The sequence below is a fragment of the Phaenicophaeus curvirostris genome, chromosome 7 (genome assembly GCF_032191515.1).
Source record: "Phaenicophaeus curvirostris isolate KB17595 chromosome 7, BPBGC_Pcur_1.0, whole genome shotgun sequence".
Lineage (NCBI taxonomy): Eukaryota > Metazoa > Chordata > Aves > Cuculiformes > Cuculidae > Phaenicophaeus > Phaenicophaeus curvirostris.
In genome coordinates this window covers 31726456-31744575 of record NC_091398.1, presented here as the reverse complement: position 1 = coordinate 31744575, position 18120 = coordinate 31726456, and the positions used below count along the sequence as shown (strand labels likewise).

Sequence of the window (18120 nt, the reverse complement as noted above, 5' to 3'; positions counted from 1 at the left end):
GTCCCCACCTGATTGTTGCCTTTGCCTTCCTGAACAGACCCCGGAGCCCGCATCTGCTTCACACATGCTTGCCAAGCCAGAACATGGGCTGCTTTACAGTTTTCCTTTTTAAGTGGCTCCACTCTTCCCTCTTTCCCCACAGCTCTTTGCTGTATGGGGAACAGCTGGGGATGATTCAAAGAGGCTGCTCTTTCCCTGCTTGGTGCTTTTGCCTCCTGCAGCAGCCCCTGGCACGAGAGGATGTCTGCAGATGCAGGGCCAAGGGCAAGGCAGTGGTGAAGCACTGGAGCACTGACAGGGAGGGAGCTGCAGCTCGCACCAGCATGGATCAAGTGCCGGGGGCTGTGACCAAGCTCACTGAGCAGTCCCTGCCTGGGACCCTCCCTTCCCTGTGCTAGTGAGCCCCACCCCACTCAGCTCTGGAGCCTGCATTTTATTAATCTTTTTCCAGTAGAAGCCTCTCCCATGACACTGTTAAAATAAGGCAGAGAGATACAAACCAGTGAAGTGTTAAGGACTTATTGACTATTGTACTCTCCCTTTTTCTGACTTAGTCACTGATTTTGGTGTCCCTCAATAGACCTTTTTTGTATTGCTTTTGGTTTTATTAAGTAGAGTCTGATTGTGATTGCTCAGTGTGATAGAGTATGTGTTTTGACCATAGTCTCTGTCCTTACTGTTATGTCCTTCCACTTTATATAGGGAAAACAATTACTACACATTAATCAAGCAAGACATAGCCATGTGATCTGTAATCGCATATATCCTCTAGAAAACGTACCTAATGTTCCCTTTAGTAGACACATACATGAGCTATTTATTAAATTAATCGCTTTCGATATGAACTATCTATTGCAATTTCATTGAATTCCTGATGCAAATGTCTTGTGTCTTTGTACCAGTGAACTCGTGTGACAGAGATTCTTGTGGAATAAGTTCTGCTAGATGTGTTGCTTTACATAGGAATTTTTATTGCCTGTGCCAGTATGGATTCTACTATAGCAACAAGGATTGTCACAAAGGTGAGTGGCAGAAAGGCAATCTATATCTTTAGTTACATCTTAGATAACTGCTCAGGTGAATTTTTCTTCCAATATCTATTTTCTGCTTATGTTATAACTGAAAACAACAGTCCAGCAAGTGGCTGCTGAATAATGCTTTGCTTTGCAGATAGCCACTGCTACAATGACTGAGATTGCTATCTCACAGAACAGCAACAGCCAAAGAGGTTAATGTGCCTGGAAAACAAGGTGATCTCTCTGTTAGGGGCACTGGAGATGAAAATGATTAAAAAGCAGGAAAAAATGCAAGTGTAAACCTGCCATCAATATTAATGGCCAAGATCTAAAAAGGCCCAAAGCCTGATTCAGGAAGATCCCTGAATGAGCAGCCTGGTTCTCCCTATTGCTAAACATTCATCACAGTCCTATTGAGATGCATCTCTGACATGCACCTGAAGGGCAAGGGCATGAGCAAATGTGGCTTCTTACTTAAATGCCAGCAAGGAGGTTTCTCAAATTCACTTGTGATTCTAAAGAAACAGGTAGACACTAGATTCCTTTCTCAGACACAGTGAACCACATTATCTTGGCTGCTTGGTGGCTGCAAATTTGGAGTCTAGAGGTATTTTCTCACTAAATGCTGTAACACCTCTGACAGAGTCTTGTGTTAGCTGCAAGCCATGCTTACAGTTTAGCATTATGCAGTCTCATAGTCTGGCCTGTTTGGTTGACTTCAGGATCCTGCCTGCTTTTCAGGTAGCCAGAGCACATCCCCCATTATGGCTGAACTGATTGAGCAAACATTTATCTTCTACTGATTCTTTCAGTATATGAAAAATGACATTGATTGATTTCCGCATTGTATTTCCTTGTCTCCAAAAGCAGGAGAAAACTCTAAGGCAAAACATAATTTACTTGAATGATGCTTTCTAATTAATGAATATTCTCTGCTATCATTCCAGGCAAAATGTTCCCAGGATTCATTACACTGAATGTACCTTACAGTGATCGTGTTCAAGTTGTAGATTCCATGGAGTATGAACAGGTGTTCGTGAATGTAACAGAGTTTGTGAGTAACAATGTTTTTTTTCTGCGTATTTAATGCTATGAGCATCACACAGGCAGAGGGGATACATGCTGCCTTTAATGTGGAGCCTAGGATGGTTTCACTTGAGAAATCTACTTCTTTTGAAAAATGCTTCACACTAGTTTAGACCTATTCATAAAAGACTGGAATTTTGCCCTCAGCTGAGGGCACATGCCTCTTGCTGAAGTGAAGGAAGGTGCCTGAAACAAATAATATCCACATTTTTAGTGCCACTTCTATTCTAGGAAGTTCTCATATCTTTCACCATTCCCTCTCCAGAAAAAGTGGGGCTGAGTAGAGTTTTACAACCCATTAAATTTCTTATCTCTAGTGTTTGCTGAGGGCTCAGTGATTCTCAGTGGTATAAGTAAAAATAAACAAATTTTTTTTTTTCAAAGAAATTTATTGTTTCCGCAGAGCACAAACTTTTCAGAATTGCTATCCAGCTGTGTTGAAATGCCTGAGTAATAAGCCTCTCCCATAAGCATACCAGTGTTCGTATTTTCTGCTCCCAAGAAGGCCAATGGCATCTTGGCTTGGATCAGAAACGGCGTGACCAGCAGGTCCAGGGAGGTTCTTCTCCCTCTGTACTCGGCACTGGTGAGACCGCTCCTCGAATCCTGTGTTCGGTTCTGGGCCCCTCACCACAAGAAGGATGTTGAGGCTCTGGAGCGAGTCCAGAGAAGAGCAACAAAGCTGGTGAGGGGGCTGGAGAACAGGCCTTATGAGGAGCGGCTGAGAGAGCTGGGGTTGTTTAGCCTGGAGAAGAGGAGTCTGAGGGGAGACCTCATTGCTCTCTACAACTACCTGAAAGGAGGTTGTGGAGAGGAGGGAGCTGGCCTCTTCTCCCAAATGACAGCGGACAGGACAAGAGGGAATGGCCTCAAGCTCCACCAGGGGAGGTTCAGGCTGGACATTAGGAAAAAATTCTTTACAGAAAGGGTCATTGGGCACTGGCAGAGGCTGCCCAGGGAGGTGGTTGATTCACCTTCCCTGGAGGTGTTTAAGGCACGGGTGGACGAGGTGCTAAGGGGTATGGTTTAGTGTTTGATAGGAATGGTTGGACTCGATGATCCGGTGGGTCTCTTCCAACCTGGTGATTCTATGATTCTATGATTCTATGAATATTACACATTTTGAGCATTCTGTGACTATAGATAAGATCTTCTAAGGGATTTCCTGGAGAAATAAAACAAACAATTTAATTTATACTGCTATGTTGAAACAAGTGGATTTGCTTACGTTGCTCTCTGGAAGTAAGGAAGAAGTATGTAACTCTACCAGACAGCCGATCATCGAAAAGATTCACCAAATATTAATCAAAATTAATTTTAAAATTGTTACAAAACTCTTCATGTTATTACATTGCTTACTATGAATGTTTTATCAGAAAGTAAACAAAAGTCATTCTTCCAGAATGTTAAAAAAAGTTTTCCTCAATTTTTTTTGTCCAACATTATTTCATGATGTGGCTACAGATATGTATGATATGCAGCTCGTGAATAGATATGTAATAGTATGCAAAAGTGAAAATAACATAGAAAATAATTAATATTTTATTACAAAGAAGGATAGTTTATCTTTCATTTCAGTTCACTTAGACATCTTATCCTTTTCTCAAGGTGCTTCCTGCTTATTGGCAGTTGGAGGCAGCTGCCTCTGCCAGTTGTTCCCTGCTTCACATGGGATGAGGGAGAGCAGTGACATTTCTACTGTCCCCATCCAGCCTCGAGTGCTTTCACCAGTGCTGTGCTTCTCCCCTTCAACCTCTGATGATCCCACTTCACTGTATCTTAAGGACACATGCAGTCTGTAAGGCTGTCTACTCCTCCCTCTTCCCTTTACTTGTATGTAGGCTGCAGAGATGCTCTCTGAGTTTGTACCTGTAGCTATCCAGCCAACATAATGCACTGCCTGACATTCATTCAACTCACGTTTCTCCATCTCTCCACTGCTTTCCCATATTATCTGTTCTATAGCATCACTTAACTGCTCCTCTTCTACAATACTCTGCACTGTGGGTGTGACAGATCAGCTTGCTTTATTTGTGCCGACAGTAGCATGTCCTGGGTTAAAACTTTACAGCTGAAGCCTTGGTGATTCATGTCATGTCTATGTTTCTACTTGCCTTTAATTCCAATTCTTTTTTTTTTTCTAGTTTGAGAGTGCCTTCAAAGAATCAGACTTTGGACAGACTGTCATCGTGAAAATTGAGTAAGTTTACCAGTTTCATTTTTGCACAGTATAAGCTTCCCACACACCTCATTTTAGGCTGTTCCTTGTGGAGTACTCATTTCAGGAAAGGATATGGGATGGGTTCAGTTCAGTATGCCTCCTGTTAAAGGAGGACGTTCTTTTTCTATGTTTCAAGTTTCTGGCATGCTTGTCCCACTTTTACCCCATGGATTTCCAATGTCTGCCTATGGGGCTGGCTGAGACAGTTCCACAGTAGATCTCCCACTTTTAGTACCATGCAGCATATGGCACTATGCTATAATTAGCAGTCCCTGCCATATCTGACATATCTCTGAATTGAAGCAGTGAAGCCTGAGGTCCTTATGAACAGGTCCAATTTGGAGTACCCAGTTTAATTTATGAAACACTCTCATTACAGAAGCCCACTGCATCTCATTGTGCGTTTTCTGGTCTCTCCTGATGGCAGGATGAGCAAAGATGTTATTGAACAGGCTGTGGTGACTTTGAGTGGGCATGGATCCCTTGCTGATCTAGGCAAACACTGGAAGATGTCCCTCTCTTACCATCCCCATCTGTCACAGGTTACTGTCCCCCAGAGGTCAGCTGATTTGTCTGTGAGTGCTCCCTAACCCACCTCAGACAAAACTGGGCATGACAGAACACACAGCAGTGTAAACCCTTCCAGTGAACCCCGTGGATTAAGTAGTTAAGCAGACTATTCTAGCAGAGTTGTGGTGGCAGTAACTTCCAGCAGATTCATTATGACAAGCACATGGGGCACAGTAATATCTTAAGGCATCACACGAGGGTGTTTGTGTGCATGTACCAGCAGTGTGAGGTTCAGCTAAAGAACAGGGTAGTCACTGCTCTTCTCCACCTCACCCCAGGGAGATTGCTGTCTAGCTGAACCAAACCCAGCTAGCATAAAGTAAGCATAGACACCTCTACATTGCAAACAGACCCTTCGGAATTTGTTGTGGTTGTGCCCTAAGTAAGTTTGAGGATGACACTAAACTGGGAGGAAGTGTTGATCTGCTGGAGGGTGGAGAGGCTTTTCAAAGGGATCTGAACAGGCTGGACCGCTGGGCTGAGTCCAATGGGATGAGGTTTAACAAGGCCGAATGCCGGGTCCTGCACTTGGGGCACAACAACCCTGAGCAGCTACAGACTAGGAGAAGTCTGTCTAGAAAGCTGCCCGGAGGAGAAGGACCTGGGAGTGTTGGTTGACAGTGACTGAACATGAGCCAGCAGTGGCCCAGGTGGCCAAGAAGGCCAATGGCATCTTGGCTTGTATCAGAAATGGCGTGACCAGCAGGTCCCGGGAGGTTATTCTCCCTCTGTACTCGGCACTGGTGAGACTGCACCTCAAATCCTGATTTCAGTTCTGGGACCCTTGATACAAGAAGGATGTTGAGGCACTGGAGTGTGTTCAGAGAAGACCAACGAAGCTGGTGGAAGGGCTAGAGAACAAGTCTTACAAGGAGCAGCTGAGGGAACTGGGGTTGTTTAGCCTTGAGAAGAGGAGTCTGAGGGGAGACCTCATTGCTCTCTACAACTACCTGAAAGGAGGTTGTAGAGAGGAGGGTGCTGGCCTCTTCTCCAAAGTGACAGGTGACAGGACAAGGGGGAATGTCCTCAAGCTCAGCCAGTGGAGGTTCAGGCTGAACATCAGAAAAAAAAATTCACGGAAAGGGTCATTGGGCACTGGAACGGGCTGCCCAGATAGGTGGTTGAGTCACCATCTCTGGAGGTGTTTAAAAAACGGGTAGATGAGGTGCTCAGGGACGTGTTTTAGTGGTTGGTAGGAATGGTTGGGCTTGATCCTGGAGGTCTTTTCCAACCTTGTGATTCTGTGATTCTAAATTGTCCTTCCCATGCTTCATGATGGGTTCTTCATGTCATGGCTGGATGGCACCACAGGCTGATGTGAGCATTTAAAAGTAGGGTCTAACAGATGAGGTCCTCTACACTGCAGCTGGCTTGAGGTTAGTCCAGTAAAAAAATATCAGTTGTGTGACAACAGTATTCAAAAGAGTGATGTTGTTAGCATGAAATGCAACATCCTTTATTTACCAACTACCTATGTACATCTGGATCTACTGGAAAGATGGCCATTAATGTGTTCCTAAGCAAGACTTGAACTCATTTTCAGGTGTCTTAGTAACTACATACTTTATGGAATGAAAGAAGCTAGAGGAGAGAGGGAGGTTTGAGAGAAATCTTCTCTTATCTTTGCTTCTAGCTTACTATCCACAAGGATGATATGAGACTCTGAAATGATGCTTTCTGTACTTTTCAGGGCTCTAACAGAAGGCAGATCTTCTCTTACAACTGGTATAATGAATGTAACAGTGATAAACCTGTTTAAGGAGAACTCGACTGAAACCAATGAGACAGTTTATTCTGCAATAATACCAGCGATCAACAGTACAAACTATGTCTCTGAGTACAGAGGTATCTAATTCCTTACCTTCGAAGAAAATAATCAATAGAAACAGAGGTTCCTATCTTCAAAGCTTGTTAGAACATTTCTTCGTGCAGCAAAGCCGATCAGAGCATAAGCCTTGTTGATTAAAAGGAGGTGAATTTTCAGTCTTAGCTAATTTTGAAGACTTAGCCATTGAGTGCTGGGCTTATTTTTGTCTTATTAAGGCTTTCTCCTTTACGTGTAGAGGAGAGAAGGAAAATACTTACTCCCGAGTGAACAATGACATGTTGGTTTTAACCTACTGAGTGTTAAGTGTCTGGAAAAATCAGAACAAAATATTCATGGACATATATTATGCTTCTGAGAATAAGCCAGTATTTTGCTGACAAAATAGGTTGAAACTCTCTTCAGACTATTTCCTTAATTAACTATGGTAATTGAAATGAGGCCTCACTGATTAGCTTCTGAGTGATTCATTGGTCTTAACCAGCAGAGTGTTGCATTCCTAAAGGCATAATATTTTCAGAATTATTTTGTAAATTAAATGTGGATTTTTTTTTCACTTCTTAATTTTTTTTTCCAATATGCTCCTATTTTGAAATCAGCTCTCACAAAAGGTGTAGCTAATAATTAAAGGAGTCCATTTCATGGCTTATAGCCTGAGTTTGGTCTTTGAAGCTGACTGTACCCACCCCAATTGTGACATTCCTATGTGCTAGTCCTAAACATGAGGGGGAAAGAGAAAAAAACCAGGAATGCTCACAAAGCACAAGTGCAATCACATCCCTGCACTGCATGCTACCTGCCGAGCTTTGTAAAGGATTGTTACCACTGAGATATGGATGTAAAGAGCAACAGCTGGCAAATAGCATACTAATATTGCTCGTGAAAATATTTATGAGCTGCATGCTCATAAATATTTATATCTATGTTGCACTGTATGGGATCTGGGCCTCATATTTCAGTTGTAGGATCAACTAAGAGAATAGTGCTAGGGTTCTTCTACAGTTTTTTTCACAGTGAGCCAGAAAGTCAGTGTTCAGAATATAAACTTAGGGGTAGAATTTCCCTCTTCGTGGACTCAAGGGCAGGAAGGTTTGGAGGCAGTTATAGGAGGCTGAGAAACAGGAGATGGGAACAGGAATTTAACTGGTAAAAAGCAAGGAAAAAGAAAGGGCTGGTCCAAATGCCTCCAGTATGGATGTCCCCAAAAAAGGGCTTGCAAATTTTTTTTCAGAATTGCTAAATAATTGGTTAATCATTTACTGAGCAAATGTACTGCTTTTTATGGAATTATATTATTGATACTCCTTTTGCTTCCTGACTGTTTTTCCTTTAAAGTGGCAACCTTCTGTGCGGCTTTTAATTGTGATGCCCAAACCACAGATTGTGTAGAAAGTACATTTCCAGAATGCGTATGCAAAGATAGTTTCTCAAAGACAGAGTGGGATGTTCGTTCTTGTTCAGGTAAGTACCTTGCTACTTTATCTGTCTCTGAAAAGCTGACCTGGCTATTCCTGGTCTCAGTCCTTTTTAGAAAAAGATGTTCTGCAAATGTGCCAGCCTCTAAAAAACAGGGAATGTGTGTCTTATTAAGAAAGCCATAGAATCACATTCTTATGTTTCACTTTAAACACATCCATAATTCAATTGCAGCAGAATAAACTACTAAAGCCTTAGAAAATCACCACTGAAACCAAACAGTAGGCAACTCTTTAAATACATTGTGAAACCCTTGGTGATAATTGACAGCTAAAAAGGTAAAGGATGGAACAAACTGAATCCTATATTCATAGCCTTCTCTGTTGGGTCATATTTGGGGAATACATCCTACATGCTACTTGGAAGCAGCTATGGGAATGCTGGCAGAACTGGAAGTCTCATGATGCACTACAATGATCTGTTAAAGCTCTCTCTCTTGTCAGTAGTTTTAGGATTATACTATCTATGTTTAGACAGCTGTTTTGTGGGAAGAATGTTCTGTGAGATTTTTAGGAACTGTTAGCTGTTGAGGTTTTATTTGCTTGTTGGTTCTGAGTCTTTTAACGGGTATGTGGTTTATATATATTTTTAGCTGTCCTCCACAGCCCTGAGATGTATCTTGGTTTTATTTCCGATAAAAACTATAATTTTCACATCACAGAAAAGAAGTCTAACGTACAAGATTTTAAGAAAAACAACAAATATTGCTAATGCTTGTGATAACGTCATGAAAGCTGGGTACAATAAAGCCCAGTGAGATGTGATCCAGTGTAGGCCTTTGTGGCCCCTAAGCTGTCTAAATCTGATGCAGTTTTAGATCAGCTGCAATACGAATCATCTACTGTGAGATCAAACTGCTGGTTGATGTTTTCCTATGTTAGATAAAGCCTAGCCAGATTTCCATTCTGATGAGGCTGGATGGATCAAACAATGACCATTTACTTTAGTTTTGTACTTCTTTGTTTCAGTTGCTGTTCTACATAGGTATAATCCTAAAAAAAAAAAAGAAAAAAAAAAGCCATCCTGATGCTTTGAAGTGCAACATTTGTACGTGTTTGCAGTGCAATGATAAAAAAGGGGGGGACGGGGCACAATTTTATCCAATGTGGATTTTTGGGGGCTAGCTTCAATTCACTCTGTATTTTTTCCTTCTGAAAATACAGATTGCAGTAACTGTTCTGCAAATGCAAACAAATTCTGTGAAAAAGAAAATGGGATTCCAACGTGCAAATGCATGCCTAACTTTCTAATGGAGTCTGATACATGTGTGCCGTGAGTACTCAGCTTTTTCTTGCATTTCTGTATTCTGGGTAAAGACAGGGGAGAAGAGCATCTAGCACGGGGCACCCTCAATCTAGAAGAACAGCCTGTAGCTACATGAATCAGAGAGATGCCTAAGGTGGTTAGCCACCTAGGTGGATAATTCCCATGGTATCAAAAGTTATAGCATTTTAACTGCTTGACATTAGCCATTGATGTGCACTCGTAATACCTCAGAGGAAAGTCAAGGAAATCCAAGATCATCTGTGCGTCAGTGAAATAGATAAACTACTTCTCACTTATTTTGTGGGTAGCCCACATAAGCATAAACTATTCTTTCAAAGTAATTGAGCCATAAGAACTGGTAAGCAGCAAGCATTAGAGCAAGGCTTGCCTCAAATCCCTGGAAAGTTTCCATTGATATCAGTGGGGACTCTCTCTGTTTCTTGATAATTTTCAGAGCTACATTATTTCATCTTGTCGTTGTCTCCTGTGGATGTTTCCGTCAGCTTGGGATCAGAAAAGAACAGTGTCGTTTCCTGGTGAAGTAGAGTAGGTGACTGGTTTGGCTCTGCTCCCAGTGGACAAGTGGGAAAAGCAGAGGGACCTTACTCCCTATATCCATTAATTCAGCTCTTCTTTTATTTATTGCTCCTACTATACACTTCCTCCTGTGAAGTCAGTATATTTTAAATATGGGAAATTAGCATGATAGAAAGATAAAGAGCTGCCCAACCTCAAAGACCTTATATTGAGGCTTTTGATAAAGAAAATGGGTAGAAATTCCAAGTGACTCAGAGGTGTTGGGCTTAGTTCTTTGAAAAAAATAGGCCTTTAAAATGTATTTCAGGCTGAGAAGCTGAAACTTTTAGTGCCCATGTCACTGACGATTCTGAAAATCACAGACTGTTTTACTCTATCAATTAAAGTAAACTCTATCAATTAAACTAAACAACGGCTCAGTGTCCGACTGGAGATCCATGACAAGTGGTGTCCCTAAGGGTTCTGTACTGGGACCAGTGCTGTTTAATATCTTCATCAATGAAACAGACAGCAAGATCAAGTGCACCCTCAGCAAGTTTGCAGATGACACCAAGCTGAGAGGTGCAGTTGCCACACCGGGAGGACGGGATGTCATCCAGAGGGACCTGGACAGGCTGGAGCAGTGGGGCTGTGAGAACCTCGTGAGGTTGTACAAGGCCAAGGGCAAGGTCCTACATCTAGATCAGGGCAATCCGCAGTTTCAGTACAGGATGGGGGATGATGTGATTGAGAGCTGCCCTGCAGAGAAGGACTTGGGGATACTGATTGATGAGAAGCTTGACATGAGCTGGTAATGCGTGCTCACAGCTCTGCAGCCCAGGATACGGTTGGCCTTCTTCAAAAGAAGCGTGGACAGCAGATCGAGGGAAGTGATTCTGCCCCTCTGTTCCTCTCTTGGGAGACCTCATCTGGAGTATTGTGTCCAGTTCTGGAATCCTCAATATAAGAAGGACATGGAGCTGTTGGAAGAGGTCCAGAGGAGGGCTACAAAGATGATCAGAGGGTTGGAGCACCTCACAGGCTGATAGAGTTGGGCTTGTTCAGCCTGGAGAGGCGAGCTTCAGGACCTTCCAGTCCTGAAAGGAGTGTACAAGAAAGCTGGGGAGGGACTTTTACAAAGGCATTTAGTGAAAGGACTAGGGAGAATGGCTATAAAATGGAGAGGGGAAGATTTAGACTAGACATTAGGAGGAAATCCTTCACAATGAGGGTGGTGAAGCACTGACCAGGTTGCCAAGGGAAGCTGTGGATGCCCCGTCCCTGGAAGTGTTCAAGGCCAGGTTGGATGGGGGATGTCCCTGCCCGTGGCAGGGGGGTTGGAATTAGATGATCTTTAAGGTCCCTTCCAACTGAAACTGGTCTATGATGCTATGATTCAATATTAAGATAACATTAAAGAAGAAACTTGTAATGAATGCACCTTGCAGAGAAATTGCTGATAAAAGATGGAAATATGCTATTGTTTTGTGACCATCTGCTTTAATAACATTGTCTTTCTTTCTTCTTTTTTCTCTCATGTAGTTGTCCAGTGGGCTACGCTGGAGTGGACTGCAATAACAGTAAGTAAGAGAATTTCTGATTCATAATTATAGCATGGAAACATACCCACTAATATTTAATCTGCCTGCAATAATAAAAATAGCAAGTGTTATCCTATAGGGGTGCCACTATTGTATATCGATAGCAGGAAATAGTTAGGAAAAAAGGAAGAGGAATGTCACTCTTTCCTGAAAGGAAAAATTCTTCATGAATGTCATGTTCAGAAAGTTGCATTTCCTCTGATGGACCTCTGCATTAAGCCCACTAGTTTTTAGTCAAACAGAGGCTATTTGACAGAAAGATGTTTAGTCCTTATCTGAAGACATGCAATACTGAATTCAGCACTACTAATGGATTAGTTTCTCCTGTAATTGATCGCTCCTTCTGTTAAAATGTCAGTGGATTATTCTCACTTGAAATGTTTCTGCTTTAATATCCAGCCACTGGTTCTTGTTTGTACTTTACCTTGGAAGTAAGCTCTGAATAGTATCTGGTATTCTACATTGATGAATAGATGGTGGCCCCAGCTGCATTATCACAGAATCATCATCAATTGGATACACTAAACAGGTTGCCCTTCCATAGCTTTTTCCCTTTTCTGAACCTGTTTTGCAGCTGTTTGCTGCACCTTCTTCAGTTTCCACCACCATATAGATTAGGAGAGGATATTCCTCATTTCTTCTTCATATGCCTAAAGTCAGAACATCTGATACAGTCAAAAGCAAGTTGAAAAATGAACAGTTGTAGTTCTTCTCATAGTTTGGCACAATGTCTTTGGAGAAATCGTATTCCCTTTTGTACTGATATATGCTCCTATGATTCAGTGTGGTGGATTGTTCCTTGGCAACGCCATAGTTGGTGGCTTCACATTGTGTGTTTCCAGTATAGGCATTCAGTGTATTACATGGCAAACTCGCAAATCCAGACTGGAATCTTCAAGCAGGTACTACCAGCAAGGTTGAGTAGCTCAAGAGACTGTCTCACTCTTCACACCCCTATCTCAAGATTACACACTGCAGGACAGAATTCCCCTTTTTGGGGGTTTGTGGTTTGTTTGTTTTTTTCTTACTGTGGCTACACAGAGCTAAGGCTAGTTTTTGGTAGCAATTCCACTCACAGCTGAAGGAAGATAAAAGAGAATGAAATGCATGTCTTCCTCCTTTAGTCATGCTGGTTCTACAGCAAGTGCCACATAACAGACACCTCAAATCAGCATGCCTTATCTGCTTATGGCACAGAAAAAAAGAAACTATTTGACACCTAACTTCATATTTTAGCAGAATTACTAGTTTGGAGTGAACTTTGGAGTGTCCAATGCAGGGACAGGAGTTGGGTTCAATGATCCTCGTGGGTCCCTTCCAGCTCAAGACATTCTATGATTCTATTATTCTAAGCAACCCCTATGCCCTCCGAGTTGTTTCTGCCCCTCAGCTATACTGGAACAACTGTGTGTGAAATCATTCAGTGCACGGAAGTAGGAACCTGAGCTGGGATCAAAATAGCCAGCCTTCCTTCCTTCCCTTCCTTTCCTTCCTTTCTTACCTTTCCTTCCTTTTTTCCTTCCTTTTTCCCTTCCTTCCTTTCCTTCCTTCCTTCCTTCCTTTCCTTGTTTCCTTCTAATAAGAAACAGGACTTATTTTTCAGTATTAACCATAAGTTTTCAATAGCTGTTTCTTGTTTGTTTAGTTTTGTTTTTTTCTTTTCCAGATCGTGAACTCATCCTTATAATAGTGGGTACAGTGTTTGGAGCAATTATCCTGGCTCTAGCGATAGCAGTCACTGTTGTTTCAGTAAGGTAAGAGTATTTTTCTGACGTGGCAATTGAATAGAAGCTGCGTTGCTGCATGTTCCTGGAGAATTAAGAAGTAATTTAGAGAGGGGCAGGGCCACAACGCAGTTGCATGTCAAGTTCATTTAGTCACGTAGCCATTAGAATTTGATGTCACCTGTGATGTCTCCCCAGAAGTATTTGTTCTCTTGCTATGAATCTAACCATGTAAGCTTTAGTTAAGTCTTTCAAAATGCACACCTGACCCATTAACCCTAATCCTGCCCTAGCCAGTACTGATATGGCATCTGGACAAGGCTGAAGAAGGATGATGATATCAGAAGACTGTGTCACCCAGACTCTCTGCAGCTTTCCCTGCTGGGACTAGAGCTCAAAGACCAACATGCCCCTTTTAGCTCAATATAGGAGGCATTTCCTGTCAAAAATCTCTTTACTTCTTGCTGTTCCTGGCGTACTCGCAAATTCCCAGTTGCAGTTGCACCTCCTCACTTCTCTCCGCACAATAAATACAGAAACATTCAAGCAGCTCCTCTGCCTTTGCTCTCAGCTCTGCCCACATAAAGGTGCCTATGAGACTGCCCATAGCAGGTACAGCACACCAGCAGCTGCACGAGCTGATGTGGAGTGTGTGTGTGATGTATGGACTTGTCATCACAGGCAATTCAAACACATCATTTGAGCATCCAGGTCTTGAAGCAGGCACAAGGGCAACTTTTCTAAAATGGGCCTAATGAATGACTCGTTTCTTCCTCTGAATAATCACTTAGAGCTAGTATTGGCCAAGGAAACTCCTTCATTCTAAGAACCAGTGTCTCGTAGCAGGTTAGCCCCATCTATGATAGAGAATGCCAATGTTTGCACTCCATCATAGATAACAAGGGGTTTGCAATAGGCATACTAGAAAAATCTATTGCATGTTTCAGAATAGGACTGAGCATTCAAAATAAGGTGGGAATGGGGAACTCAATAAGTTGGACTTAATAAGTAAGGCACATTGGAAGGTGTTTTAACACATCTTTTGTTCTTTCATTTCCCCTGAAGAGCCAAAACCAAACAGGATCCAGAGAAGAAAAGGCTGATAAAGTCAGGATATTCCAACCCAAGTGCCTCTGATGAGAGACAGACCACAATGTTCCCCAGAGTCAAGACCACTTCTGGCCATGCGAACCCAGGATATCAGCCCAACAACCCATATGCGATGCATTCCCCAGATAGAGGTCGGTTTTCAGAGCGAGATGATGATTTGGTAAGTATTTCACACAGGACTGTGGGAATTGCATTCCTAAACTATAGCATTATGGGCTGCAGACATTGTTGGAACCTAAACTCCACTCTGTCCATCCTCCCTTGATCTAGAAGGTTGAAGTGGTATAAAGACAAACAAACTATTGCTGCAGCTGAAAAAAATTCCTTAATAGAGAAATAGGCACTCATCTTACAAAGACCTTTCTAAAGCCCCAGTAGTCATCCATGAATCACAGGAGGGATACATGAAAAGCAAGGGTCAAAGCAACGGTTGCTTTGGCTGCCTAGTGGTCTGCTGTGTCATAGGACATTTCTCTGCTTTGACTGAACTCATCCTTCAGCACAGACACGCACTCAGGCATCACAGGCTGTTACAACCTGTACTTCTTTTAAGCTACTTGTTGTAGTGTCAATAGGTGCTGCAGCAGCATTTCCCAGTTCAGCCTCATGCAAGATTCACAGTCAGCTGAAGCTGGGCTGGCAGCCCAGAGGGCTGGTGTCCTCCCACCGGCTCTGCCATTGCCTAGTTTGCTGCAGATTTGCAAAGGGGTGAAGTGACACAAAAAAGCTAGCACGTCTTTTGCACTGGTATAGCCCAGAGGAGGCCATTCAGCACAGGTTTGTCGTTAGCTGGAAGGTGTATTCTCAAAATACTGCCTGATTTATCCTTGAAATCTGCAAGGGAACTGCAGAGTGATCAGGGGCATGAGAAGGACTACACTGTGATACGATTGATTTGCTCTGTTCCGCATGCATCTAGTAAACAGAAAAGCACATTGTCCATTCAAAACTTCTTTAAATGCCATTTTAGCTTCACCTCTGTGGTGCTAGAAAGTAGCCCTGTTTAGTGAAGCATGTCTGTTTAATTGTCTGCTTAATTGTAATACACTTAGGGGATTTGCAGAATTGAGGCCTAAAACGTGATAGAAGCACACAGAAACCTGATGCTTTATAAGGCATCTTCTTAAAAGAAGAAAAAAACCTGTTTGGATAGTAACTTGGTCAGATTTACATGGATTTTAGCATTTCCAGCTTTTCAAAGATGTCAACTTTTCACTGATGAAAATTTGCGTGTTTGGTGTTCTTTGAGGGCTGGTGTGTTACAGACAGAAAACTATCATGTGCAGTGTGCCACGTGCTGAAAGCTCTGAGAAGGGACCTTTCGGATCCAGAGCTACTCCTTATTTCTTTTCTTTTCTTATCCAATTTCTCTGTAGTATGGAATATCACGGGAGCCCGAGGGCTTTAGGCTGCAGAACAGATACTAGGTGACCAGAGCAGTAAAAGTGTGGATGACCACTGCAACGATGGGTCAGACCAGAGTTTCACAGCATCTCACCAATGCAGTTACAACAGCAGAGAAGACAACGAAGTCCATATCCCCAGATTCTCTGAAGATTTTCTAAAGGAAGAACCCTGCTTGAAAGAGATCATGGACAACTCTCTAAATTAAGGGAAAAATGAAGCAGAGAGTAGGGAGAAGAGGAGGACTTTTAAAAGCACTAACCGGTTCCAATAAACATTAGACTTCTTTCAAGAGGCTGATACATTGCCAAGAGAAGGATTATAGACAAGTTACCTGGATTTTAACCCTGCTGCTTTCAGTTCTTTTGGAAGATGGTCCAGGCAATATGTACGATGCTGAAAAATGTCAGCAAGCAGAGCTTTACCTGTATTTGTGCTCATTCCATTTCAGCTGCAGGCAGCCTGCATGGCTTTGGGCAGATCAAAACTGTTCTTCATGAGAACATAACCTGTTTCCCTTTATGATATCAGATGCAGGCATTTTCTCTTCCTTAATTCCCAGTATTTCTTATCTGAAAGCATTCATTTCAGATCTCTGCTGACATGCATTGTGTGAGACAACAGTACTTGTCTGACCTTTCATGCAGCCTTCCTTCCCAATACAATGACAAGAAACAATTCCTTCAAATAAACATTATTGTTCTCTGTCTTACACAACCACATTGATTTTTACATTGTCAGCTCCCGTGCAAAGTGTTAGCATGTTTTTCTCTTTCACTTTTTATGTTTTGATTGAATGATCTTAAGGGTTGGGGTTTTTTTTCATTTCTTACATACACTCAATAAGTCTGTAAAACAATCCACATTTTAATGTACTGAGTATGCACCGTCTATAGACTAGCATTAACATTTCCTTATATATGTAAAATACATATATACACAAATATGTACATATATTTATAGTTTAAGGCCATTTAAACCATCATTTAATTCCATGTTACATTTTGTGGTTTGGTTTTTATATATGCAGAGTATCTTTTCCTATTAAACATTATTTTTTCTCTGTACCAAGGCTTTCTTATGAAGCTGCTGAGTAGTGTAATCACTTTTTTTTTCAACTTCAGAGATCATTTTCTGTTAAAACTTGTGCAGCGTTCAGACACAATTGTGCACAGACTGGTTGCATCAGCACCTGTCTCTCACTCAGAAGTTCTGATCAGAAATATTCTTAAACCTTAATGAAGCTGAAACATTTAACGTTGTAAGGCTGGCACCACTTTTCTGTGATTGCTTTGGTGGGCTCTTAGCATAGCTGGGTCTCCTTTGAAAATGTTGGACAACCTGCTATCTGTATTGGATCAAAGCAAACGGATCTATTGATGTGATGCAGCTAAAAAAAGAAATGTCTTTCAGCTTAAATGATGAATCTGGGGGCCAGTGGTAAGAGAACACTGCATGTGGCCATAGAGGTTAACAGGACGTGAACGCTGATGCGTGGCTACAGTTCTCTCGGTGATCAAAACCAGCTCCCACTCACCAGCTATGAAGCTGTGAAAACTAGGAACTAAACAGTCCTGATCTTTCTCATGTGGCTTCTCTAGCAAAAGAAGGTAGACACTGTTTTCTCTGAACTGCCTGTGCTGAGCAGTAGTTCAGTCATGGCCTGGTGGAAAAGGTGCCATTTTCTCCTTGTGGTTTTCCTGTGTCTTTTTTTCTTTCTTCCATTTGATTCCTGTACGCTTTGCTGCTGTGACCTAGCTGCACAGTGCTTGCCTTGGCAAGTGTCTATAAGAGGCCAGGTTCTGGTGGCCTTAGCCAGCCTCCACTGGCTGTGTGCACCTCAACATGCACAAGGTGATCTTTATTCCATGAGAAAAGGGCTAGCTGGACTTAGCTATTCATGATACATCATTCAAAGGGAGGCAGAAGCAAAGCAAGGCATGGCAGCTACCCTTAGGATGAGAGGCAGAGTGGCCCCATCCTTCTTCCAGCTAGAAAAGCCCTACAAGAGAGGGTAGATCCCTTCCTTAACAGTTTCATTAATATATGCCTCCCCTTGCCCCCCATGGTGCCACCTTGTTTTCCTTTGAGCCCTGTGACGCCCCACCATTCCTGGGATGAAGGAGATGCTCCTTGCTTCTAATCCCTCTGCTAAGTCCTTTTCTTTTCTCCTTTTTCCTGATTTTTCAGCAGCAGGAAAAAGTTCTGCCTCCAGCAGAGCACTCTGTGGAGTTTTCATGGGGTCAGACACTGAAAAATGCATGGGGTATAGGCAGAACAAATGGCAAAAAGTCATGAAGCCTAG

At 42.4% G+C, this 18120-nt stretch overlaps 1 protein-coding gene across 1 annotated transcript; it reads left to right on the top strand.

Moving 5' to 3' along the window:
• Positions 1-880: 880 nt before the first annotated feature.
• On the top strand, positions 881-16014 carry MUC13 (mucin 13, cell surface associated). The gene is made up of 10 exons (XM_069861753.1): positions 881-1022; positions 1964-2070; positions 4247-4302; positions 6584-6738; positions 8054-8179; positions 9358-9466; positions 11519-11556; positions 13244-13331; positions 14367-14571; positions 15788-16014. Exons 1-10 carry the CDS (start codon positions 881-883, stop codon positions 15836-15838), a joined length of 1077 nt encoding a protein of 358 aa, XP_069717854.1. The 3' UTR covers positions 15839-16014.
• The last annotated feature ends 2106 nt before the right edge of the window (positions 16015-18120 follow it).

What these genes read in the sequence shown, in the direction of transcription:
- MUC13 (XM_069861753.1), top strand. Translation starts at nt 881, where the DNA reads ATGTCTTGTGTCTTTGTACCAGTGAACTCGTGTGACAGAGATTCTTGT. An exon ending in CTATGTCTCTGAGTACAGAG is followed by an intron (nt 6,739 to 8,053) that starts GTATCTAATTCC and finishes TTTCCTTTAAAG; the next exon opens with TGGCAACCTTCTGTGCGGCT. An exon ending in GAGTCTGATACATGTGTGCC is followed by an intron (nt 9,467 to 11,518) that starts GTGAGTACTCAG and finishes TCTCTCATGTAG; the next exon opens with TTGTCCAGTGGGCTACGCTG.